A 27,580-nucleotide genomic window follows, 5' to 3' on the forward strand; every position below is an offset into this window, starting at 1 on the left:
CGAATCCTCAAACTCCAGCCCTGCAAGGCAACCTGCAGAAATTGAAGGCACCACTAAAAAGAACAGACTGGGGCCAAAAAAGGCAAGGAAACAAATTACTTTGGGTAGAGTTACTGCACAATTCAAAACTCAACATTGCCTGGTTTTGGCAGACAATCAACAGCCTTCGGTGGCCAGCTCACCAAGGAATAAATTCTCATATCTCAGAGGAAGACTGGCCAAATATATACATCATCATTTCAACAATATGAAACAAGACGTGGAACAGACTGGGGAAGAATTCCATGTCAAACAAGGGGACAGAGGAAATGCATTTAGGGAACAGACTGGATCCAAACCAAACAAGGACATGGTTTGGCACCGGTCTGAATAGTCATCAACAGCATCAGGCTTAGAAGCATCACAAATCAGCGAAGAGGAAAGTCACGGAACAGCGCTTCAAATTAGGACGCAAATAACCAAAGGAAAGCTGGAAGGTGCTCCAGGCCCCAACGGAACACCGCCAATTCTGTACAAACACGATCCAGAGTATTTGAGCAATGCCCTGGTGTTAGTCTTCAACAATGTACTGGAAACACAAATCATTCAGGAATCTTCGAAGGACTCTATTATCTCCCCCATCTATAAGCAGGGAGACAAGGCCAAAACAAATAACAATTGACTAGTTGCCTTAATCAACACTGAACCTAAGTACTATGCAGGAGTAATCCTGGAAGAACTAACAACTAGGGCCCCGTCAAAGTCCATCATCCCTGTAAACCAGACTGGTTTCAGCAGACAAATGGGAACCACCATTAACATCGTGGTCCCGGCACTGCTGATGACGCAGCCGAAGCAATCGCTATTTCCTATGTTTTATAGATTATAGCTCAGCATTCTATCATGTAGACTGCGCTAGATTATGGCAGAAACTGAAAAAAGTGGGGGATTCCAACAGCCCTCCTAAACCAGCTGATTTTACTACATACGGATACCTCGGTTAAAATTAAGCTGAGACACACCTCCTAAGGGCGAAAAGTATTCCAAGAAGAAAAAGCTGAATTGGTATTGTATTATAGACGTACATCTCCTAGAACCAGCCACTGAATCTAAATATCTAGGAGTCTAATTGGGTAGCAGAGGCTCGTACAAACCTCAGATGAAGGTCCTGCGCCGGAAAGGCACTACAACCTCGCTAGCAATGAGGCCTCTAAAGAAAGCCCTACCAGACTGAACCCTAGATCCACTACTATAGGTTATCCAGGCCAAGCTACAACCAATGCTAACTTATGGAAGCAAATCACTGCGAGGGAGAGATGCGATTGCTTTGGACAAAATCCTTATCATTGCTGACAGAGCGATCTTTCGTCTCCCGACCTATGCGTCTCCTGCCCAAATGCACCTGGAATTTGGCATACAGAAGCAAACAGTGGCTACTATGGGGGCATACATAAAAAGCTGGCATAAAATAAGGGGAGTGATCCAGGGTGATTAAATTCCAACCTCTGGACCAAATGGACATGCCATGTAAACTCATCCGCTTGAGAGTACCTCTTTGACTCTCTATTAAATATAGGTCTAACTAACTTGTGGGTAACCTCTGCAACCCATCAGAGTTGTAAGAAGGCAGTAACAAATGCAACAAAACTATATCCATAATCGAAGACAAAGAGACCCTGGCAAAAAGGGCCCACGGCAGGTCTGTGCCTAATGATTATAAAGTTCTCAAACCACAATCATATTTAAGTGCAGGTTTCAGAATGAAGACGAAAGAAACATTAAGACTACACCTGGGCATTTTACTGATACTCCCGCACTTCCCCCATGGGAAAGGAAATCAGGAGAACATACTTGCAGCCTCTGTGGAACGGGAAGCGAGGATCTTGTGTACGTTATCTGTATTTGCCCAAGCCTACTGGACGTCAGAAATACTTTTACTTGGTCCTACTTTCAAAGAAAACAGCATTAGGACTTGCAGGCAGGCAGTGAAGCTGCGCTTCTACTCTACTATCATCTAACTAAACTGCCACCTTACAAAGTTCTTCGGTATAGCAGAAAGGAGACTCTCAATTACTGCCCCACAACGAAGGCACAGAGAGTAAATAACAATTGACACAACAATTCTCAGGGGATAAACACTTTATTATTTTAGCTAAACGTATTCTGAACCACCATTTAGGTACCCTGCGAACAAGAAAAGCTGGAAAACCAACAAAACTTTTCTAAAACAAACAGAAATATGGGGGGGAAAAGTCTATGCACAAGGAACATAGAACAGCTCTCTTTTAAAGGTTTTTATTGGTCTTAAAGTTGTACCAGCATTACAATTAAAGGGGACTGGCAAGAAGACATTAAAAGCTCCATATTGGTGTACATGGAGAAAGGTAAACACCTTTTTTAACAGTATGAACTGGAAGGAAATAGAAATAATAAAAAAAAGCTGCCTTAGATTATAGATTTTACTGAACGAATGTTGCAATTAACATTTGCATAGAGGTTAATTATATATAAAGCTTGAGCACCTTTTAACTTTTTCTATTTCCAATATTTATAATGTAAACGAAAATGTAAGGTTTTAATTAATCATGCAAATAAATTCGTACTACATGTGGAGGCAATCTAGTCTTGCATTGATAGCTGGTCATCTAAAATTATGCCTAGGGTTTTTGTAGTGTAGGGTTCATGAGAGCATAATGCTTAAATTTTGCTAACCCTACGAGCTTATGTAATTGCTACAAGGAAAACTGCTTTCCACGAAAGATTCTGTACAGACACCTTCTGAATAGGTCCAAAAGGGACCTGCATGAGACGTGAAAGGACTATGTTAATCTCCCAGGGAGGGGAAAGGCGCCTAGTAGGAGGGAAAACCTTCTTTAGCCCTTCAAGAAAGTCCTAAATAACTGGAATTTTGAAAAAAAGTTTTGTGAAGGACATTTCTTGTATGCAAGTGGACTCGTATGGAGGAGAATTGCAGGCCAGATTTTGGCAAATACAGAGGATAGGGAAGAATGACATCTTCTTGCAAGTAGTAGGATCTACATTCTGGAGGAACACCAGATACAAAATCTTCCACATGAAGGCATATGCTGAGCGGATGGACAGCCATTTAGCCTCTTTGAGGACGTCCATGCAGTCTTGTGGCAAATTCAAGTGTCCATACTGCATTGGCTCAGTAGCCATGCTGCCAAATTCAAAGAGGAGAGGTTGGAATGAATCATCTGGCCTCAGAACTTCGTTAGCAGGTCTGGGCGGCATCGCAGCTTGAGATATGGACGCTGCGACCAGTGAAGAAGGTCCGTGAACCACCACTGACGTGGCCACTCCGGGGATATCAGGATGAGTCTGGCTCGAGTAGGACAGCTTGAGGAGCACTACCGGAATCAGAGGGATTGGTGGAAAGGTGCAAAGAAATCTGCCTGACCAGTCGATCCCTAGGGCATTCCCCAGAGTCCCTGGTTGGAAGTAAATTGGGGTAAAGTCTTGGCATTTTTTTCTTTCTGCAGTGGCGAACAAGATGATGTGCGGAGAGCCCCACAGTTTGAAAATGTCTTGCATGACGTCGTTGAGAAGGACCCATTCATGATTTTCTTGCAGAACCCTGCTGAGGTAGTGTGCCTGCGCATCTGGGAGGGGCGTTGCAGGGACCCACAGGTTCCGGTTGACTAGCCAAAGCCAAATTGCTTGAGCTTCCTGGGATAAAGGTCTGGCCCATGAAGGAGATTGGTTGAAGAACACCACCATGTCGGATATTGCTTCACATGTGGGGGGGGGGGGGGGTAAGGGGTGGGGAGGATGATCTTGGCTATCCAGTCACCTGGTCCTCGTAACATTCCTGCGGTGGACACATGTGGAGGTGTGCATTTGGGGTGAGGAATATACATGAGGCCAGGAGGCGAGAAGGGATGACACTAACTTTACCATGGGAGAAGAGGATCTCATTAGTGACATTTTGGGCGGATCGGTGAAAGTCTCTCCTCCGAAGGACAGACTTTTCCCTGCCGTGCCGTTTTGTTAAAAGTGCCCCCCCCCCCCCCCCCAAGTATTGCAGAGTCTGAACCGGGGTGTAGACTGACTTGTTGAGGTTGATGTGACAGGAGGGCAGGTGCACTGGCCCCTTTCAGGGTGGTTGCTGCCGTGTTACAGACTTTGTGACCCACAGAGTCCAGTTTCTTGCTCTCTTGGTCAGGAGGGACTGAAGAAGCAGAGTTGGTGGCATGATGCTTCTTGGTCGCCAGAATGACCAGAGTCAAGAGGTGGACCCGCTCTGAGAAGAGGATCTTGCTCAGGAGGTCGCTATTTTTCTGTAGCTTCAAAGGGACAGAAAACAGATCCATCGCTGGCTCCAAAAGACCAGTAACCAATGGCAGCATAGGTCTTGAAACTGGCCGCTGGTGTAGCGTTTCAAAGAAAACCGATGTGGTAGGTGTAGGGACCGACGTCTGAATATTTAGCTTAGCAGCACCTCTCACCAGAACCTCCTAGAACGTGTTGGTGTCACCCACTGGAGAGGTGGTGGAGAATCTGATATCAGTGAATATTGTCCCGTTGATGTAGAAGAGGACGTTGTGTGCCTTGTACGATGCCTGGATGAGGTACGTGCCCTGGACCGTGAACTCTGGCTGCGATGGCGAGAGGAAATATGCCTTGAATGACACCAGTGATGGCGTGACCAATGGCGCATTCTAGAGCGGGATCTAGGCAGTGGCGGTGCTACAGGAGGCATGGGCAGAGGAGATGGAGAATCTGGAAGCCCAATCGGGTAAGCAGGAGTGTAAGCCCTGGTGTACTGTGAATCAGGTGACCAATAGATTTGCATCTTTTTTCTCCTCTTTTGATGAGTCCTCGATGTCGAGATGGATTTAGACGTCTCGAGACCTTCTCCTCGCCAGTGACAGCTATCTCTACTGGAGTCTCGCTGTTGAACTGCTCCCCGGCATCGATGGATCACCGCGCCATGCTCCAACATCGATCTTACAGAGCGCGTCCACGGCTCATTAAGTCTACCTCGCCTTGACGTCGATCTGAGTCTCTCAACGGCGATACAGTCCTGAAAGGCGAGCAAGTAATGCTGTGTCTGGCCTTGACATCGAAACAGGAAAACAAGCATTTTCTGGCTAGTGCTCTCTTGTTGGACCTTCCACGTCCCTCAGAGGTAGATGAGAGCCCTAGTGAAGGATTGATCCCCCTCCTCGCTCCAAGGTCTCACCTAGAGACTGGAATTGCTGCCTGTGCCATTCTTCCGTGCCATGAAGGCAAATTCTCTCCCTCCCTCAGGGTGCGATGAGAAAATTTGTAGTTATGGCACTGCTCGGGAACATGCGTCGATGGAAGGCAGAGTATGCAGACGTCGTGAGGGTCTGATTTTGCCTTGTTCCCGTCACAGGCAGGGCAGTTTTTTTTTTTAAGTCTAACAATGGAGCCTAACATACGTAATCTCTCGAAATAGGAGACTAGACATTACGTCAGCAATAAAAAGGCTTTGAGGAAAAGAAAAAAACAAAAAGTAGAGTCAACACTAGATGGCAGGAGCGTGCATAGCATGTATATCTGCAAATCAACACATGCTACGAATATACTCTTACTCAATGGAACTTACTGGCACCTCCCTCAACTAAGAAGACCAAAAGCCTAACCGCAACATTATAAGCACCAATCCTCAAATACTAACCCAGACAGGAGCACCATGGTAATTTACTGGGTTATGACCTGGAGCTTCAAGGGGGTCAATGATAAAAATCAAGAAAGGAGCAGTGCTCGAAATTGTCAAGCTACATGCTACAGGAAACGCACTTCCTGGTTACTAAATGGGTTTCTCTTTGTGGGTATGGTTACAGCAGTATATACTATTGACGGTTTACAAGAGAATCAACGGAAGTTGCGATACTAATGCAGAAGTACCTCCCACTGACAGACTAAGGAGTCCAAACAGATTGCCAGGGTTGCTTGGTCTTGAATACTAGTAGGTGATATGGTAAACCTTACAGTTTCATAGGTGCATAGAATGCGGAACAAAAACTGGGAGAGTTCAGAACTAGTAGCAGAATTCCAAAATGGGAGGACAATAGCAGGCAGGGTCTCCAATGCCATCATGGACAGTCGGAGATACACAAGGAAATAAGGCAGTTGACTCCAGTAGACACTGCCATTTCAGAATGTGCAGTTTCTCTGGGACTCTGCAACAAATGGCGCACATGTGACCCAGATAAAAGATCATACATGCACCAGTCAGTATCACATAAATCCCTCTCTCGACTAATTTTCTAACCAACTGTCAAGATAACATGCATAAAGGGAATTCAGATCCTCCTTAGAGGAAATTTGGATCATTCTCCAGTGGAAATGAACCTGGGTAGTGACAGAATGCAAAAGCATGGTAAAAAGCAACTCTTTGTATGGTGACTGATAGATGAAGAATTTACCCAATAATTGAGGGCAGAAATAAAATAATTCCACAAGTTATATGAGCTCAGTAACTTCTGTGATTACTCTCTGGGAGGCATGGAAGACAGTCTCATGTTCAGTCCAGGGTATGTTCAAGATTTCCTATGTAATACTACGATCTAGCAGGAAAAGAAAAGGCTCTCTAAAACTGCTAGATACAACTATCCAAATGTACTCAATCAGCAAGTGACAGACTCCTCTACACAGTTATTCAACTTCCCTTACAACAGGAGCAAGCGAGCGGATGTCTGTTACAAAGCACTAACTCTCATCACAGGCAGACAGATATACTTATTACAGATGACCTGTGCACACATGATAGTATCAACAGTTTGAGTTACTGTCAGTCATAAAGAACACAAGTATAACAGCAGTCAAATGGCGTTTCCTTTCTTTGTGGTTTTAATCAGTGATCAGATGCCCAGCCAACACGTGTTTCGTCAGGGTGTGAACCCACGACTTCTTCAGGGCTATTGGACAGATGCTCTGAAATACGAAATTCTGGACGAGTATGCCTATAGGTTTGAGAGATCTATCGAAAACCGATAGATCTCTCAAACCTATATGCGTACTCGCCCATGCCCTATACCAGGAACACGAAAGTGCTCCTGTTCTGGTACTTACCTCAATTTTATTCATTGCCCTTTTTGGGAATTACCAACCTATTCAGCCGGGACGGAAGTACAACCGGCGGAGAGAATTTCGTACTTCAGACCATCTGTCCAATAGCCCTGAAGAAGTCGTGGGTTCACACCCTGACGAAACACGTGTTGGCTGGGCATCTGATCACCAATTAAAACCACAAAGAAAGAAAACGCCATTTGACTGCTGTTATAATTGTGTTCTTTATGACTGACAGTAACTCAAACTGTTGATACTATTGTGTGTGTACGGGTCATCTGTAATAGTTAAATCATAGACTTTGGTCTGCTTTGGGGGTACAGGGTTATCCCCCCACCTGTAGCACCGTACAAATTCGCTTTGCTATATACTCGCGTACACACGAGGAGGCGCCACTGCATATCGCATCACTTCAAACCCCCTGTGATATTTTTTAGACAGATATACTTGCTTAACTCCTCACAGACAAAAAACAGCTTCATTCCATTTCTATAGGAGTGAGATGATCTCATAGTAACAGTTTACTCACCACTTCTGTGCCAGTGACACCAGCTAGCATATCCGTCACCGCCTCGGCTGGTCCACACTGGTCCAAAATACCAAGCTCATGGAGAGCTGCACCAATGCTGCCAGTTGCTATCATCGATGGAGGGTACAGAATAAATGAGAACTCTGGAAACAAGCATGGGAAAGAGGATGTGTTAACTTGGATAAGGGACTATGGGTAGGACAGTAGTAGGGAATAAGGAAAAAGCAAGGCCCAAGGCAATCTGACATCAAGTTTGTATGAGACAAAAAGAAAAAAAGTCTGTGCCTTGGCTTAATCTGGAGAATTAAGAGAATGCCATATCCAACTCAGAGCTCATTGAGGGCGTGGTGATTTTCTCCTATATCAAACCAGGGGAACGTGGAATGGCCTCTATTTGGTCATAAAGACATGGACATAAAAACATATGGTCTCTATGCGGTAATTCCACTGGAACAGAGGGCCTGCTTCCTAAATTTGTCTGAGTTGCTACGTTGGCCATAAGAGTCTGACTCCTAGTCAGCAAAATGATCACAGGTTCTTCCTAATGTGATCACCAATGCAGACCATAAACCAATAGGCATGAGAGAAATGGTACAAAGGGGAATACAGTCATCACCTGCATTTACAACTCCTTGTAAACTCTTCCTTTTTGAAGGGAGCCATCTTGTTTGCCCTTTTGGTTTTTTTTTTATTATCTGTCCTAAGCCACCACAATCTCTTTATCTGTTACCCCTTGATACATATCCTATTCTCAGACAGACTCTACTTCTTTTTCATCCCCCCAGTACCATCTGGCAGTCTTAAGGCAAGAAAAGTGCAATACGAGCAACCAATATTACATAACATGTTCCCATCTCCTCACTCAACTTTACCTTCAACCTAAGCATTGGACTCTAGACAATTACGTCAAATAAAAGTAGGCACTGATTCCCATGTTTATGCCTTACATATGTCCAAGATGGGGACAAAGTTAATCCAGGCAGTAGGTCAGTTAAATAGCCGATAGAATTACATGGTACTATCCACCTAATAATTTACTGCTTCGATGTAGATGAACCAAGTCTAATGTGATCAGAATTCACAAATAATGGTTTCTAATATCATTGGTCCCAAAATTTAAAGACCCACCTAATGTCTAGTCCTCTATGCTGGTGACAGATTTGGGAGTAAGGTAGAAAGAGAAACATGAAAAATTAGAAACCACTTTAGTTAAAAAAGAAGGGGGGGAGGGATACCCTACTGCCATGAAAATTTGTTAAAGGTTCTACAGCTAATCAAGCATGTAATTCACAAACACTTCTCGTGGATGTAATTACGATTAAGAAAAGCCGTTCTCCATTAGAGATGCTGCAAAAGAGCTCAGTTTATAGGCTCAAATATTTGGCTCATTTGTTTTCACAGTACCATGTGAAGTGTCCATGGAGCATATTGGCTTTTTATTTGTGGAAAACCCTCCTTGAGAACTTCTAGAATGTCTAACTGCTGGGCTCTTAAAAAGGAGGACAAATGCTCTGGAGATTTTCTTTAAGCAATTATGGCCGCTACTGAAGACCTTTGCAACTTTGATTTGGCTATGCCAGTAACAATTACATCTTCCTGGCATGAAATGGGATTGCGTTCCTATTTTGACACCATATGCAGAACAGCTTCAATTGTAATGCACAAGTTGACTTTCAGTATCTCCATGCAATCAGAGGGCAGATTCAAATGGCCGTACTGCTTGACCTCAGGAGCAATACAGCCAAATTCTATTAAGGCTCGGCCGTTGGATCAGGCCTGCAGAGCAATCTGTGGTGTATTAGACACAGTTGACATCAATCCGGGTATTACCATCGCCTCGGGCAATCTGGTGCTATCAAGATAGTCTTCAATTTTCATGGTTTTACTATTACCATTGATAAGTGGAATCTGTGGAAAGGGACAGACAAAGGATCAGAACCAATTGATCAAAATGGTATTTCACACAGACTTTTGCTGTGATGACCTGGTCACGAAGTCACTTCATTTTCTGTGCCATGGTGAATAGGTCCAAGTACCTCATTCTGCCAAAGGTTCTACGGTTGTCGTTCAGGACCCGCTTGTCATTTTTCTCTTAATAATTGAGGAAATCCACCTCCTGATCCTGTACCCCTAGGATGTTTGTCGCCGTCAGCAATACATTTCTGGCAAGGTCTCAATGCCACATTGTTTGTGCTTGCAAAGATAACTGTTTTGTTCTCGGTCCTTCTTATTTGTCGTTAGAATGGATGGTGGTACTGTCTGTTTCGATTATTGACAAAGGGGGAGGGAAAGCTTTGAAAACCAACAGCACTACTCTCAATTCTAAATGATTGATAAGACTTCTTTGTCTGTCAATAGTCTTGATTTGTCATATGTTCCATGTGAGCACCCCACTGTGATAAGGAGGCATACGTGACCATTGCTTGGGTCTGGATTTTCTTTGGGAATGGAACTCAGACTAGCAAATATTTTAGTTGAGCACCATGCCAAAGAGTTTAGTATCGATGTCATGAGATGGTATCTTTCCAATCGACTCTTTTCTGAGACCATTGATCCGAGAGGCACTGCTGTAGGGGTTTAATGAACAGCCTTGTGATTGGTACTATGAATATGCAGGGTGCCATAGATCTTACAAGTAAGGCACTTGATGATCTATAGATTGATGGTGTGTACCAGCTCCATCCACTTGTACTTACCTGCTAATACTCCATCCGCAAGAATCTATACTCTTTCGTTTAAACTGTTTATTTTAGCTGCTAGATTATATTATACACTGTACTGTCTTCGATGGTGAGGTGTTTGTCTTGTTTTGGATACCCAGCTTGATTTGTAGCCTTACTGTGGCTTTGAAATCCTGTGCTGGTTTTCACTGAGAATCTGCTTTCAGTCGTCGAGGTAGGAATAACCAAAGACAATACCTTCCTCCCTAGATAGGCTGCAACTACTGCCATGCACTACTGCTCTGCACTTCAAGAAGGTTCATGGAGCTGATTTAGGCCGATCTGTAGCACTGTACTTACTGATGATGTTCATCTGTGCTACGAATCTCACACATTTCCAGTACTGTGATAAAGTAATGTGAAAATAAGCGCCTTGAAGGTCCATAGCACAAATCCAGTTGTTTTTCCTGTATGTGCAGGTAGATTTGAAGGAGAACCAACATTTGGAATTTTTCCCTGGTAATATACTTGTCGACAAGCCACAGATCTAAAGAAATCAGTTGATGTTGCTACATCTGTTTTCTTTATGATCAAGAAATACCTGGAGTAAACTCCTTTGTTCTCTTGTTTCGGTGGTACACTTTCGGTCATTCACTTTTACAATAGAGAGGAGTCTGTTTTGAGGGGTGGGGGGGGTGGGGGGAGGGGGTTAGCGGGGACACTCTGTGAAATAGCTCCCCCTGCCCCCGAAACAGAGTACCCGGTTTGAATTGGGTTTAGAATCCATCTTGCATGGGAATAAACCATGCGGTTTAAAGAAGTTTATATGATTCGTTTTCTGGGTGCATTGTCAAACGGACTCTTTTTGTCCTGATAAGACCCATTTAAATTATCTATGTGAAACAGACACTGGAGTGTGGATTGTACAAAACAATTTTCTAGGCCGGGATAAGCAAAAACATTGGACAGAATATTGTATTTGTGAATACCCACATTGTATATATGCATAATATTTAAATGGTTTTCACTGCTGCACTTATGAGCACTGCACCAACTGCACTTTTTGTTTCTCGATTTTAGCACTTTTTTGGATCAACCTTAAAAGTAGATCATCAAGCTCAACATGTTACTTTAACTTCATGGGCGATTTTGCTTTTCAATCCAAGTAGCTCTTCTTCAGTGTTTAGTACGAACAGCGCAGACTCTGAAATAAAGGCAAATTAGTGAATTGCAATTGCACTTTCGCCTTTAAGGATGACAGGGGTAGCCATGAGCATCTCCTTAGAGATTCTGTGTCAGCTACCGAAGTCGAATACTACATTTAGTGGTTAACCTGTCTTTTTATACCATTCGAAGACTAATTTATGCCAATTTTAGTATTCAATAGTGTTCTTTTTGGGAAGGCTAGTGCATGAAGACTACTGATATGTGAGTGGTACTTCTCGAATACTAACAGAATACTAAGCACATACTTATTTGTAATCGCATAGTCTTCATTTACAATGCAGAACATTTAGTGAATACTAACAATTTGAATACTACTGGACTTTACCCAGACTACTATTAACATTCTATTCAAGCTGCATGCTGAATGGTAGATCGTTGCCTTATTTATTATACTATTGTGGTGTTTGTGTAGTGTAGGGTAGTGTTTTAGGGTTTGAGTGTGGTGACTGGACGTCTGGGGAGGGTTGTCCTGGAGTAGTGTTTTAGGGTTTAGGGTAGCGTTGTGGTGTTGTAGTGTAGGGTAGTGTTTTAGGATTTAGGGTAGTGCTGGGGGGTCGTGCAGGGTAGTGTTTGAGTGTAGGGACCGGACTGGGGGTTGTGCTGGGGGTAGTGTTTTAGGGTTTAGGGTAGTGCTGGGAGGTCGTGCAGGGTAGTGTTTGAGTGTAGGGACCGGACTGGGGGTTTGTGCTGGGGGTAGTGTTTTAGGGTTTAGGGTAGTGTTGTGGTGTTTGTGTAGTGTAGGGTAGTGTTTTAGGCTTTAGGGTAGTGCTGGAGGTCATGCAGGGTAGTGTTTGAGTGTTTGGGATCCAGACTCGGGGTCGGGGGAGGGTCGTGCTGGGGGTAGTGTTTTGGGGTTTAGGGTAGTGTTGTGGTGTTTGTGTAGTGAATGGTTTTAGGGTAGTGCTGGGGGTTCGTGCAGGGTAGTGTTTGAGTGTAGGGACCGGACTGGGGGTTGTGCTGGGGGTAGTGTTTTAGGGTTTAGGGTAGTGCTGGGAGGTCGTGCAGGGTAGTGTTTGAGTGTAGGGACCGGACTGGGGGTTTGTGCTGGGGGTAGCGTTTTAGGGTTTAGGGTAGTGTTGTGGTGTTTGTGTAGTCTAGGGCAGTGTTTTAGGGTAGTGCTGGAGGGTCGTGCAGGGTAGTGTTTAAGTGTCGGGACCGGACTGGGGGTCAGGGGAGGGTCATGCTAGGGGTAGTGTTTTAGGGTTTAGGGTAGTGTTGTGGTGTTTGTGTAGTGTAGGGTAGTGTTTTAGAGTTCAGGGTAGTGTTGGGGGGCCGTGCAGGGTAGTGTTTGAGTGTGGGCACCGGACTGGGGGTCGGGGGAGGGTCGTGCTGGGGGTAGTGTTTTAGGGTAGTGTTGTGGTGTTTGTGTAGTGTATGGTTTTGGGTAGTGCTGGAGGGTCATGCAGTGTAGCATTTGAGTGAAGTGACCGGACTGGGGGTCGGGGGAAGGTCATGCTGGGGGTAGTGTTTTAGGGGTTAGGGTAGTGTTGTGGTGTTTGTGTAGTGTAGGGTAGTGTTTTAGGGTAGTGTGGGGGGTCGTGCAGGGTAGTGTTTGAGTGTGGGGACCAGACTGGGAGTCGGGGGAGGGTCGTGCTGGGGGTAGTGTTTTAGGGTAGTGTTGTGGTGTTTGTGTAGTGTAGTGTAGGGTAGTATTTTAGGGTAGTGCTGGGGGGTCGTGCAGGGTACTGTTTGAGTGTGGGGACTGGACTGGGGGTCGGGGGAGGGCCGTGCTGGGGGTATAGTGTTTTAGGGTTTAGGGTGTTTTCAACTCTGCAATTAAACCTACAGTGCACGCATTAGCAGAGACTTCAATGCTAGAAGGCCTATGTGCTATGCAGATAATAAATCCCAAATTCAGTTTATTTTCAAACAGTTGCTTTTTATATATGTTAGCTCAAATCCGAGCCCTTCTCCTCCAGGCGCCCACTGCAAAGACAGATCATACACCTGCACTTGATCAGCCGTGAGGTTACCTGATGGGCCATTAGTGGCATTGACAGGAGCCGAATGCCCCAGTTGTCTTCCATTAGAAGCAGCGCGGGGACAATCCGTGCTAGGGGCTAAATATGTCCCCGTGCAGATGAGGCGTACAGAACAAGCCAGCAGATACAGCTAAGTGTTAGAATTCAGCCCAATTTTCTATCCCAGTTGCACACGTTACACGAGAGCTCACGGTGCCAGCTTTCTCCTACAAAAGGTTTTTCTCCCACAGTGCACGAAAGAGCTCATGTGGACAAATAAGGCAGCAAAATACCAGTGGGGCAGCACAGTATGCTAATACAGAGTTTTAGCATAAGTGTTTTAAGCCACTTTTAATTACATCGGCCAATATGAGAGATATCTCGGCCAATGTCAAGATCAGACGCTTCTAAACCAATCGGAAATACTCCCCGAAGTTCATTGGAACGCAATCTGCACAACACCCGTCTTCTAAGAACTTTCCCTGAGAGAAACAAAAAAGGGGCAAAAATAGCATCAACTTATCTGTCTTCGTGGACAAGCGGCAGTGGCCATTTTGAAGCATAAGTATTCATATCATGAGCAATGCATGTGTTTTCACGCCTAAAACTACAGCGGTTAAAAATAGTTTTACAAACAAATAACCAATTCCTAAAGAATGATACAGGATTCCTGGAGTAACCTTATATTTATTTAATTTAAGGCATCTATTTTGAAAAGGTAGCCGCGTAAATTGTATCATCCTAAAACGGGAGCTTCAAAGCTATGTTAAATGACAACGTATTGTTTTATTATTTCTCCAGCCTTCGGTTCGTGTTCCTAACATCGCTTCAAGATAACGGTATGTAACCCGATTCAAGGCCCCATTCTCCCGATTTAAAAAAAAAAAAAAATCTCCCACTTTGCTCTTCTGAAATGTTGGCATGTATGACACAACCCTTACTTGCATCACCCTCTCTCTGCCTGCCATTGCGCTCCATGCTTCTGAAAGGTAAGAAAAAAACGTGCATTTGCGTTTCAAATTTCCGATCCTGCAGCAGCATGCACTTCCAAAGCCCACACATGACAGTAACCCGATTCAAGGCCCTATTCTCCCGATTTTTAAAAAAAAAATCTCTCCCACTTTGCTCTTCTGAAATGTTGGCATGTATGACACAACCCTTACTTGCATCACCCTCTCTCTGCCTGCCATTGCGCTCCATGCTTCTGAAAGGTAAGAAAAAAACGTGCATTACCTTTCAAATGTCCGATCCTGCAGCACCACACTTCCAAAGCCCACACATGACAGTAACCCGATTCAAGGCCCCATTCTCCCGATTTAAAAAAAATATCTCCCACTTTGCTCTTCTGAAATGTTGGCATGTATGGCACAACACTTAATTGCATCACCCTCTCTCTGCCGCCATTGCGCTCCATGCTTCTGAAAAGTAAGAAGAAAAAGTGCATTTGCGTTTGAAATGTCCGATCCTGCAGCAGCATGCACTTCCAAAGCACATACATGACAGTAACCCGATTCAAGGCCCCATTCTCCCGATTTTCTTTTTCAAATCTCCCACTTTGCTCTTCTGAAATGTTGGCAAGTATGCATAACTCACTTCATCGCGAGGGCCTTAAATATATCGCCGGCCCTCCCCTGCCTCTCTGCCTCACCCGCCCACAGACTCACCTGATCAGGCACCGGGTCCTCTTCTTCGAGAGCCCCCGAAGGGCCCTACAACATAAGGTCGGGGGCGGCCGGGAGCAGGATGGCGCTTTCGGCGCAGTCCAGTCAAAATCCAGCTCAAATCAGTGTCCCGATCGGGAAGTACTTATCCGTCCTTCTTTTGTGTCTGTTATTATTCCCCAACGTCGGTGTTGGAAGTGCGGGAACGTGGCGATTGCGTGGTTACGTAATTCCCAGGATGCCTCACGACATGGCTCACTCTTCCCAGCCGCCGGGCGCAATGGAGCCGCTTGGGGCCTACATTTCGTGGGAATTCTGGCAGAGGTAGGACATCGGAATTAAGTCCAAAGCACTAGCACCAGGGGCGTAACACAGGCCCCCGCAGCCCCTGCGGTGCGCGGGACCCCCACACTCCAGGGGCCCCCTCACTTTCAGCGGAGGGAGATGGCTGCGCCTGCAAGCAAGCCTCTAGTTTTGGAAAATAAAAAGGTGCTCCTGCGCGCTCGGCCTCCCCAAGTCTCCATAAATTAAACTGTTGCACGCATGCCACGGTGACGGCCTCTCCGAGTCTTCCCTCTCTTTCTGTCTCGCTCCTCAGTTATTGAAAACCGAGACTTTAAGAAACGTGTATTACCCTCTCTTTCCTCCTTTCGTTTATTTGCTCCCCTGTGAAATGGTTCCAAAAAAGAAAACCATTTTTGTTGGAAACGTTGTCTTTTTTTGACACAAGCAGCCTCCAGGTGGAGAGAATTAAACATTCCAAATGTGAAAAATAAATAAGTAATTAAAGCAAGACAGAGTGGTTGCAAGGTGGTCAGATTGATTTATTTACACCTAAACACATTAGTGCCACTTTACAGTGTTTGCCAGTGAAGTGATACTTTCGTGTTCTCCTCTCTCTTTGAACAACATTGTTTTCCCTGTTTGGGAAAGTGCACCTTGCCTGGAGGTACTGAAATACCTGCTTGATGGGTGAATTGGAAAACAAAATGTGTACAGCGACTGTGTGTTTACGAAATTGGGGGCATATCATCAAGGCGAAGCGATAAAATTATCGCCGCTTTAGAGTCCGTTTTTCGGGCGAAAATCTGCGATAATTTTATCGCACCATCAGCAAGGACATGGTAACGCGTGTTCCAATGCCTCTTCGCCGGTTTCCTTAATGACTATCATAGTAACGCCAATGATATGCAAAGTGGGCGTACCCGAGTATAATAACGTGGGAAAGGGCGCTAACTGACCTATCTCCTATCAACAATCTCGTCGCTAACCTTCCTAGCGACGAGAAAAGTAGTGCTAACCACGCTTAGCGCAGGTTACTTTACTCCTGCTATTATTCTTACTAAGCCATATAAACCTATGGTAGGTGGATTGTGGGCATAAGCACACCCTCCTCTAACAACAAGGAATCACCTATCGCTGTGCGATTATTGCTGGATTTCCAGCGATAATCGCACATTTTGCAGCTATCGCTTGGATTTTTATCGCTTTGGAGATAAGAGTTGCTGATAGCACGCTATCTCCGCAACAAAATCCAGCGATAGCCGGCGATAATTATCCTCGTGCTAAGCGCGCTTAGCGATAATTATCGGCAGCTGTTGCTGATATGCCCCTTGGGGGCATATTATCAAGGACGGCGATAAAATGATCGCTGAGGCAGGAAACTGCCGCTAAAGCAGCATTAATGGGCTTGATAATATGCCGCAGAGAATTCCAATAGAAGCCCATGTTCACACCAGAACATGGGCTTCTATTGGAATTCTCTGCGGCATATTAGCAAGCCCATTATTGCCGCTTTTAGTGGCAGTTTCCTGCAGTTAAAGCGGCGATAATTTTAATGCCTTCCTTGATAATATGCCCCGTGGTCTTTTTAAACCATACTGCCTATGTTTTGAAAGGATACAAGCAAGTGGCCCAGTCAGGTGGTTCAGGTCAGTCCTTGTGAGGGAAGCTGCTGGACTTGTTTTTACCATGCACTTTGAAAATATTTTCACCTTGATGCAAGTTGGATTGTTTTACAAAACATGCTTGATTTTTGTATATTGCTGGATTGGTGATTGCTTTATTTTGCACTTTGAAAGTATTTGCACTTTTTATTTTGCTTTACAACTACAGTTAGTATAGATTGTCATTAGGTACTTGCTGATATGGTTTGTTTTTATCCTACAGACAGTGTTATTTATGGTGTTGCTTGCACTTGTCTGTAATACGTGTACCTTAAATCTTGTATTTAGCATTGTTTACACTACAGAAATAATAAATTAAAACAGATAAACATCTGCATCAATGTTCTGAAGCACCCAAACAGTTTTCTTCCTCAGCCTTGTTTGCCTGCCTGTTTTGCAGTGCTTACTAATAAAGACATTATGATTGAAATTTCTTCCTCAGTTCACGTTATCATGCACAACCCTTGACAGTCGCTAGTGTGTGGCTGCAGATAATTCACCAGTCTATTTCTCTTGACTTTCGCAGGATACTGAGTTGTAGCTTGTGTACTTCTCATGTACATTGTCAGTAGAGTTTTTATGGAATTGCAGGTTTGGGTTGGTCTTTCAAAGATTCAAGGTATTGTCAATTCTATTTCAGACCCTTCATAGTTGTTCTTTGTTCTTCCGCCAGAGGCAGTTCCTGAGACAATAGGATCACTTCTTGGCATTGTTCTGATTGCTGCCGATGTTAAATAATCTGCTTTTGACAGTATTGTTACAAATGGCATAGCTTGTCTGTTAAGAGTGTTTCCCACTTTCTCATTAGAACTTAGAGAAAGACAATATAGAGGCCTTTCATTTAAATGTTGGAGGTTTCAAATCAAAATATGGTAGATTTCTGGGTGGTAGGGCAAAGTGGTAGATGGTGGGCCGCGCCGCCGGGGAGGGGGGCAACCTCTATGTGCTTTGCAGGGGTGCCCCCCTCAAGTTTTGTTACGCCACTGACTAGCACTGCCTACGTATAGAGCGGCCAGGTTAGGATCCCACCCTGCAGTCCTCCACTTAAAGGTTAGCAATTGTCACTGCCCCCACTCCCTTTAGGAACCAGAGGGAGCCCCGCCCTCAATCCCGCATACAATCTTCCCACAGACCACACATACTGTCAAGTAAATCCAAATAAGAGACGTTAAGTTTGTCAGACACTCAGCACACCTTTTCCGGAATACATAATTTATTACAAGGTGTGGGGCTAGACCTCTTCCCAACCGCGCCAGAAACAGACCGCTCTGCTTACTGAAGTATGCTAGCTGTGGGTGCGATGAAAGCTAGGAACTAGCGGTTCAGTACAGCTCGTGTACATAAGGGTGGCAGCTCACTTTAAGACACCCAAAGGCCCCCTTTGAGACCATTTGCAGCGCAGAGTAGAGAGTTGCGCCTTCCACACGAGAGAACCCACAGGCAGAATGTCGAGAGCTCTCACCAGGTGCAGTATGAGTAATCCTTCACTTTTTGCCCAAAGGAGAAAGATTACCGTACCGATAACGGTTAGGCAAAGCCAATATGTTTGACCTTAGCAATCCAGTGCTGCGGATATATAAAATATAATTTTTTTTTAAACCTATGCAGCAAAAAAATGCTATTGTCTGAACACGGTGACAGTATGTTTGCATTAAAACATATAAATAAATCTTTGTGATTTTAATCGAGCAGCATGGGTTCTTCCTATAATGAGGCATGCATTGATATAAAAATAATTTTTAGTTTGAAAGTATCATTGGAAAAGAAGTTTGACACAAAGAATATGTAATATTGGTTTTGAATTAGTTATCTGAAGGCATAATCTATACACACAACACATTGGCAATTATAACTTATTTGTCCACAAGCCCTCGCAATGAAGCACACTGCTAATGTTCACGTGTGATCACTTAAAATGCTGCCATTGATGTGGGTTACCCCATGTTGTAGGCCATGGTGGGCGGAAGAAAAATCGGAATGATAGTTGAAAAGATCTAGAGGGCTCACCCAATACACCAGCATTTCACAGTCGCTAGACTGAGTGTCAAAACCCATTCTATCTGCCCTTTCTAGTATGAGTCGGCTGCTGCACTCTCAGTCTGAAGCTTGACAATTGTTTATTTAAATTACTATTTCGAGAGAATGAAAGCAGACAGAAACAACGTGTTGATTTTCGACACTTTACCATGAATAGTTCTTCACGTTTTTTAAACTCCTTCTAGTGGTATACAGCAGTGTCCCAGTTGAGTCAAATGGTACATAGCAGTGTCTTTAAAGCCCCCGTATACTTTACATTTTCATTCATTCTCTCATTTTGATAGGAAGAGTTTCAGGCCATAAGTTAAGGGGGGACCTTTTTTTTATCACTGAAACACTACAGGAATTTGTAAACATTTTTTTGAAGACTGGGCATTTTGTTGGGATTGTCCCATGCACATTTCTTCCCCAGTTGTGGAGTGTGATATAAGATGGCCATAACATTGTTTTACTAGAACATTTTCCAGCAAGGTGCTGCCATTGGAGATATTTGGTTTGTGTTTAAGCTTCATTACATGCACTCCCACTTTTTTCATCCCACTAAAAACCCTGATGTCAAGCTCTTCCATTTCTGGTGCTTTGCAGAAGTTTTAAGATGGTCTTAGAGTTTCTCGTTGCTTAAATGGCTGTAATTTCCGAAATTTCTGTTTCCCTCATCTTTATTGCTTAATTTTGCTTATGAGAAAGTGCCACTCATACTCATTGTAATGTCACTCGTAATCACACTGAATCAGAAAATGCCTCGCATAAGCAATCCGAAACCTTGGCAGCTATTTTAGATCCCATAATTTGTGGGCTTTTGGGACGCTGCAGGGCATTGAATGTGAGACTTCCAATTGAGGCAGTGTGTCTGATATCTCCTGGTAACATCGGCTCTTCAGGCTCAGATGAATGGCATGATCTATTAATAAAAAGCATGTGTGGTAGCGATTGAATACGGGGATTTGTATCGCCATACCTAGCCATTGGTATGGCCTTGCTATCACACCTGCAGACTTTGAAACTTTGGCCACGGGTTCGAGTCCTAGCATTGGATCCCCATCCTGTGATTCTGGGCACATCACTTAATAGCTGAATATCAAGTTTTGCTTGAGGTACTTATGCAGGAAAGTTGCGATGATAGGATGAGCTGTTTGGTCTTAGTCACCTATTAAAACCTATATTTTCATGACTACCCTCTTTTTCTGCCTGCCCTGTCTGTGCAGTGGCACTGAGTGGGTCACTGACAGAGTGCGCTTGGATGGCTCATGACACGAAGCAGACTACTTAGGAGGATTCTTTTTAAAGGGGATTTCGCTTATCTTCCTTCATTGCTTGATTTTGCTCGCGGGAAAGTGTCACTCATATTCACAGTACTAAATTGCTCGTAACCACCTGCTCTGCATGCCCAAAGAAACATCCATCTAGACCACTGTTTTCATAGTTCTTCTCTCTCCCATTTTCTATCCCTCCTCCACTTACATGCTATGCCACCAGATTTATTTTGCTCTTACCCTAAGGTTAGATCATATACAGAGGCACAACTACATAAATATTCAAGGCCAAAGAAACCTGATGGGGAACACCCAGACTCCCAGTCTTCCTAGCTTCCTCTATCTCTCAAACACTACAAAGTCTTCACCTCTGTCTTTTCTCCTGGTAAGGTTTGAAGGTGGTGGGTTGGGAGAGTAGAGAATAGAGCAGAGACGCCTCTTCCGTAGTGGCAAAGGAGTGCCCCCCCCGCTAAAAGCCAGCAGAAGAAAAATAAAATAATAAAACAATTTATCATTTTATTTTTCCTTGTCTAGGCCAAGTGGCCTGAGTCTAAGGCAGGGCCATCCTCTAGGGACAATAGCAGGGAGGAGGAGTGGTGGGCACTGTTAGTTCACTTGTTGGGTTGGCTGACCAACCTAGGACGGCCAAACCAACATGCACACTTACATTTCTCTAACCCAGCTGTGTTGTATTTCCAGGTAGAGAAAAGCCACAGACTCGTATGCCTTAGTGAGCGTTTTAAGCCAGTCCGCTCAGGCCAATCCTGGTGATGCTGTCATGCTGGGTAATACCATGAGAGCAGCTTCAAGATTGGGTGTGCAGTCTAGGAGCTGGACTGCGCTCGTGGAAGAAGCTGGACAGCGGCAGGTAAGTCCTTTTTTCTTTTTTTAAATATCTGCTGCCCTACCACTTTCTATTGAAAGCAGCCACCACTGGAGTAGAGGCTTCTATATAGGAAATTCTAACACCAAATATAATTGAGTTTAAATAGATGGACCAATAAAAGATTTGTGTATGCTAACTCATACTGTCCCTCAGCTGCTAGCATTCTCATTTACTTCATTCTTCCTGATGTTCCTATCAGAAAAATTGTAAATGTTTACACGGGTGAGGAGTCACTCATGATTTCATGCACACCTACAGTTTTCACGTAACAAGGTCTCTCACCACTGCAGTGTTCAGTTATCCATCCACTCCCGCTCCTGCTTGCTGCTCTCATGCTCTCCTGTTTCAAACCCTCCCCCAGGCCGTGTTTTTCTCTCCCAGTTGTCTCCTGCAGTCTACCAAAAGGACTCACGTCCACTTCTCCCAGGAGTACTAATCAAGGAACTGCTGCTGTCTACATGAGGGGAAAAGGAAGGCAGCCTGGAGCACCATTTGGCGTTGTGACAGCAGTAAAAGGTAAGCTACAAAAACGTTTAAGGCTCTGTGAGTGCCTGAGGGAGTAGTGTTGCTCCCATTGCCAACACTGGTGATATGCTGACCCTCACATACTGGTGTTCCTTGGCAACTAGGAAACCATTGCGTGATACCCAACCTTTGGAAAACTTTGTCCAAGTCACAAAAAGGGTCATTCTTGGCCATGTGTGAGCACGCATGATATGTTGGCTACCTCTGGTAAAATGCTGGGTTGGGTATAATGGTAGGAATTCCTGTCCTGTTGTTGGCTTCCATGATATGATGGTGCCTGTCTTTCGCATGTGCAAAGTGGTGATTGGCCGTAGGGTTTTGTATTTTATAATTCAATGTTTTATTGGTACCACAGTGGCTACTGTGCTGGATACCCTAGTACCAGGCACTGATACCAGGGTACCTGCGGCCCAATCTTCTTCTTTTCTGTTTTTACCTGTTGGGAATTAAAGTGGGGTGTCCCAAAGGCCAAGGCATGCCTATCCTGACCCCTATGTGGTCTTTCATGTTTTCTTTCCCCCTTCAGGACTAGAGGATTGAGATGGCTGACCCAACATTCTCAATTTTGTGGACAGCCAATCAGGCTCCACCCTTTCACTTTGAATGGGCCAATCGCAGATTATTTGGCACCAATGGTTCATTTATTTTTAAGTTTTAACTGGTGTTTACCCTAACATAACATGTACATTTGTAATGCACACATTCAGCGAAAAGGTATCTCGTTGCTCATTAATAGATGTTTGTTGTTACCCAACTCAATGGTACTCATTTTATCAACCTCAGGATAAAAGGCTGAATGGATTGGGATTTGAACTCGTTGCTGTGAGGTCATGTATAGACTCCTACAGTGGATGCATCAGTCCACGAAGACAAGAGACCAGCTCATCATGATCTCCATTTTGATGCTAATTTCTCAACAATGGCTGAACAGATTTACACCAAATAACCAAAAGCAGGTTTTCTCTATAAAGTTCTAACATTTTGCTGATCAATTTTGGTATAATTTCTGCATAACTTTCCATGATGAAGCCAAAGTGATTTGTTTTAAAAAAAAATTTTTTTTAATGAAACGGTACCAAGGCTATTAAAGGAAAAAATGCCTTCTCTGGCCAAACTAGAACTAAACTGTGGTGATTGTGTAATAAATTTATGATATTCACCACTCAATATGCCATAATATGGTGTATGGTTAGTGAAACTCAACCACACATTCTGTCTCAGTTTATGCTTAAGAAGTTGAATTCACAATGTTATGTGCCTATTTACAAAATACTTTTTTACATTAGTAAACACTTATATCTCCTCGTCATTTAGTACAGCTATTCATCAGATTGCCCTGCTACTGGTCGGAAAAATAAGAACATTTCAAGGTAAGAATGGTTGCTAAAAAGGTAAGTGAAACTCATATTTTAAAACCAAGTGAGTAGCAGCAACTTTGACCACATAACCCAAAACACCTAATTCTCTGACACTTTCCCTTTGTACTCACCTGCATATCTCAGAAATAAGTTTCTGTTTACCAAATGCAGACCCTTAAAAAACCTAAATTAGAAGCAACGCCTACTGCATTGTAGGCCAGTTGAAGTACTAATCTGCAGTCATTAACAAAACCACTCAATATCCCTCTCAGTTTTGCCAGACCCTACTCTATGCCACTGTGCGTCTTGCCCACTATACCATCACCCACTCACAACACATCCTAGTAACACTACTCACTGCTAAACATTTTTCTTCTTATTCGCTGCTGCCGGTAAATATTTGAGAATCAACAGGCAACTGTATTTCCTTTATCTCAAGAAATTGCCAATCTATGTAGGGGCCACTGGAATTATGCAGCTGAAGAGGACCAAATCATGGGGCATTTGACTAAATTATGTGGTAAGAAAAGGCAAATTTTGTTGGGGAATGCAGCACATTTTGTGACATATTTTTGCATTTAATATTTTGCCATTTATTTTATTGTTGACACTGACTTAGCAAAGGATTTACACCATTAGTACTACTTTAAAACTCAAATACAGCAATAGGCTACAGAAAGGCGACCCATCAACCTTCACAAAAGGACTTCCACTATGCAGCAACATATTAGTAACTCTGCTCTATGCCACTCCACTGTACACCACTCTACGCGACTCCACTCTGTCGCTCCAATACATGACACTATCTGCCACTCCATTCTCCAACTCTCTATTCCACTCTTCGCAATTCCACACTGCAACACTCAACACCACTAGCTAGTGCACAGCATGGCTAAAACATTGGCAAAGCCAATAGCTCTTCCATTGGCAAATATCATTGAAATGTCATATCACACACTTTTGTGTCCAACTGCACTTCCTTTAAAAAAATGTACAAGCCAATGCCATAAACTCCTTGTACAAACGTGTTGAGTGAATCGTTTTTATAAGTTCTAACATTAATGGAGTCTGGTGGACAATCAACACAGGAGGAATTAGAACAATTACTTTTTTATCTGACAATTAATTGAATTTTGCACAATTGCTCATTTAGGGTAACCTGAAAACAAACGGTGGTGATCCTGTCCTGTCCTGGACCAAGTGGGAATTCAGTCAGGTTCTCGACAATTCAACTGGCTCTCTCGTTTCAGGAGGAGGGGTCTCCTGGTACAATCCTGTGTATGTCTGGGTTGGCTCCTTTGCTTTGTGCTTCTCCTACGATCTCTTGCTCCGGTCTTCTCACATACCACAATTATAAAATGCTTACTAAATGACTAATGACTTTGGAACAGGCGTATTAGAATCATTGACTCCCAAGATATGTAAAACATAAAATTTAGTCCAAAGGCCATCATTAAGAGAAGCCTTGTGCAAGCAACCAAATGAAGAAAATTGCTATAAATTAATCAGAATTAATGCGACTTGTGTTCAATTAACATTCAATTTGAATTCTGCTATAGTTACTTAACTTTTGACAGTCATTGCCATATTGCTCACAAAGATACCACTAATCTTCAATTAGCGGTCACAATAAATGAGACTAGCCTTAATTTTGCTCTTGAAATAGCACAATAGTGTTCAATTAACATTCACTTTAAATTCTGCTAGTCTTACTTGAGTCTTCACAATCCTTGCCGTTACTATTCGGATACTGCTCACAAAGAATACCACTAGTCTTCACACAGTGGTCACAATCAATGAGACTAGCCTTCATTTTGCTCTTGAAATATCAAAAGAGCTGCAAATAAACCCTAACAGAATACTACTAAGCTTCAAATACTGTTCTTCAAGAATACTACTAGTCTTCTTTTAGCAATCAATTGAAGTGTTCATCATGTATTTGAAGGGTAGTTGAGTAGAACTAGTATTCCCTCATTTGCATATTTCGGCTTGTGGGCATACTACATAGTCTTCATGCATACTAAATAAATACTACATTTTAATAGTAAATGAATGGTAAATGAATACCGCTGTAACCACTGGAATCACACTAAGTGAAGATCTTCCATTTTGGTGAGGGAGTAGCTAGCTCAGCAGAGTCCACCTCCGTGCTTACTACTAGGATGAAAACTAGGGATCCCACTTAAATATTTCCATAAAGTCATGTTGCCCATTCTGTAAATCTGAGACTTAGGATTTCATCCATATTCCCCCGTGGCATCTGCCTGGTAAGCCTGTAGGACAGGCATTTTTCTAATAAGTGGAAGCCGTACCACACATTTTTATCTCCTGACACATCCAACCTTTTGCTATCTCTCGGGTGGGCCAGCCAATTTTGTCTCGGAAGCACATTTTATCTGACCAGGACTATGGCTGAACCCAGCTTAGGATCAGTCGTAAGATATTCCGGTTCATGTTGGGGTGCTAACATTTGTTTAGAAAGCAAGGTGTCACCACCTTGACAGTTGCTGGTGTCATAAATATATCTTCAGCAATGTCAAGTAGGCCACGGCAAAGAAAAAAAAGTTTAGATGCAGCCCTCGGATGGAGTGTCTCAAGTAGGACTGACACTGCTGGCTGAGGTGTCTCAAGGAATGTTTAGTCACACCCCTTCTATGGTAAGATCATCATGGAATCTTAAAACATCAACTTGAAAGACTCGTGATGGAGAATGAGCTAGTAAAGACAGTGTAGGATTGTGAGTGAGGAAGACCGATATCAGGAGTGTGGTTTTAGGCTTCTGGAAACAGGCGTGCTTAGTGGCGATGCAATAGTAGAAGAGAGCTTCCACTTCTTACTGGAGATATGGAGGTTCTTTTAGAGGTCTCCTTTGGTGGGGAGATACCAGAGCTGTCTTGACTAGATGTTCAAATTGTATTATCAACCTCAGGGAAGTTGAGTGAGTTTCTACCTCTACCACACAAGCACAGGTAGCATTCACTTACAGCATACAGACCGGTGTAGTGGACTGAGATTCACGTTCTTTACTTGCAGACAATAATAAGAGTGCTCTTATTTGCTTTACCACACACAGGGGCGGGAGTGGCAGAAGAGAATGGAATAAAGGTGGATCTGCTCATAGGTAGACAGAAGAGCTCCTTGTTACCATGTCAATCAGACAGAGCGAAGATTAACATGTATTCTACAGTGAGATATGGGGCTGGGATTTACCTGGTGCAAGAGGCTGACTCAGGAGTTGGGTTTTATCTGTAGCACACAGTGAAGGATGAGGGGAGGAGGCTAGTTATTTGTTACAAGGAGACAGGTGGGGAGCTGGTATTTTCAGCACACATTCCTAATTATGGTAGTATTTACATGTAGTACCTCTAATGAATGGGGAAAAAGAGGACTCGCTGCAGTTGGTGGCCAGGGGAACTTAGCCTTCACCTGCAGTACACAGGCTTTTTTGTATTGCAGGTGGGTGCTTTAGTTTTTAGTTCTTAAACAAGAGTGGAAAACTGAGATAGGAAATGAAAGAATGCTAAGCCTGTTGAAAAAGTCAAGTCTAGACAAGTCTTTACTGTTAATAAAGAAAGAGTGGAGGAGAGTGAGCTGCAGTTTACTTGTAGCCTGTTCTCTACATGAATCTACCTTAACTTAGAGAGTTGGGCTTTATCTGTCAGTGCTCCTTACCTCCCATTATACTACCAGGAATTTAGTATAGTCTTCACCTCTTGTACAGAAGTAAGAGTCTAGGCCTCAGCTCAAAGGAAACACTGCTCTCTAACCACAGTACATAAGCATGCATTAAGGATAGATATTTAGTTGTACCCAAAGTTAGGGAGTAGGTGGTAAGCTCTGCACCTGCATACTAAAGCCATGGCTGGTCGTTACCTTTAATGATCAGACGAAATGGAGGGACAGTCTTTACCTGTAGCACATAGCGCTATGAAGGTATGAGTATGCTTCCTCACTAGGCCAGTCTTGTTAAAGGGGAGAGAACCACACTGTATGCGTTCAATAAAGTCATGAGCAACCACGGCAGCGAGGTCCCATTTCAGTTTCCCAAGGACAATCTCCTCCCAATCCTAAGATAAAAGAAAGAAAGCATTACCAACAACGCAAGCAAAGATGAATCTCGAACAAAGAGCGTAGATTATACAACAGCTACTTAAGTTATGCACTTTTTTTTAGGCAATCATCCTCATCTATTTTATATTCTAGAAAACAATCCTCTCCCACAAAAACACACTGAACACTTTCCAAAGCAGAAAAACAGAAGCTCAAGTGCCTGTGGTGTCCTGCTCCCTGGTTCCCCTCACCTAATTTATATACAGATTTATTTAGTGTGGCCTAAGCAGGGCGGCCCCAGAAAGAGCTACTTATATCATTAAAGAAAACAATGCCCGTCACAAAATCAGAACAGCAAGTCTGAGATACATACACTTTAGGATGGCAGCTTAGTGTCTTTCCACAAGGGTTCCCTCAATAGGGGAGTTTTCAGGAATTTGTTTAAT

The 27,580-nt window shown here is 43.6% G+C and overlaps 1 protein-coding gene and 1 long non-coding RNA gene across 2 annotated transcripts in view; one reads left to right on the forward strand and one right to left on the reverse strand.

Moving 5' to 3' along the window:
* Positions 1 to 27,580, reverse strand: part of LOC146871985 (uncharacterized) — a 167,570-nt gene that overhangs the window by 111,547 nt on the left and 28,443 nt on the right. Inside the window, exons 3-4 of the mRNA XM_085652901.1 lie at positions 26,995 to 27,151; positions 7,571 to 7,713 (exon numbers count right to left, since the gene is read on the reverse strand). Of these exons, the coding sequence (XP_085509027.1) occupies positions 7,571 to 7,713; positions 26,995 to 27,151 (300 nt within the window). The remainder of the gene's footprint in view (positions 1 to 7,570; positions 7,714 to 26,994; positions 27,152 to 27,580) is intronic.
* Positions 15,309 to 23,097, forward strand: LOC146871986 (uncharacterized). Its single transcript, XR_014981299.1, has 4 exons — positions 15,309 to 15,403; positions 21,015 to 21,183; positions 21,583 to 21,717; positions 23,046 to 23,097. It is a non-coding gene; the product is annotated as an uncharacterized LOC146871986 (long non-coding RNA).

This window comes from Triturus cristatus, chromosome 1_1 (assembly GCF_964204655.1).
Source record: "Triturus cristatus chromosome 1_1, aTriCri1.1, whole genome shotgun sequence".
Taxonomy (NCBI): Eukaryota; Metazoa; Chordata; class Amphibia; order Caudata; family Salamandridae; genus Triturus; species Triturus cristatus.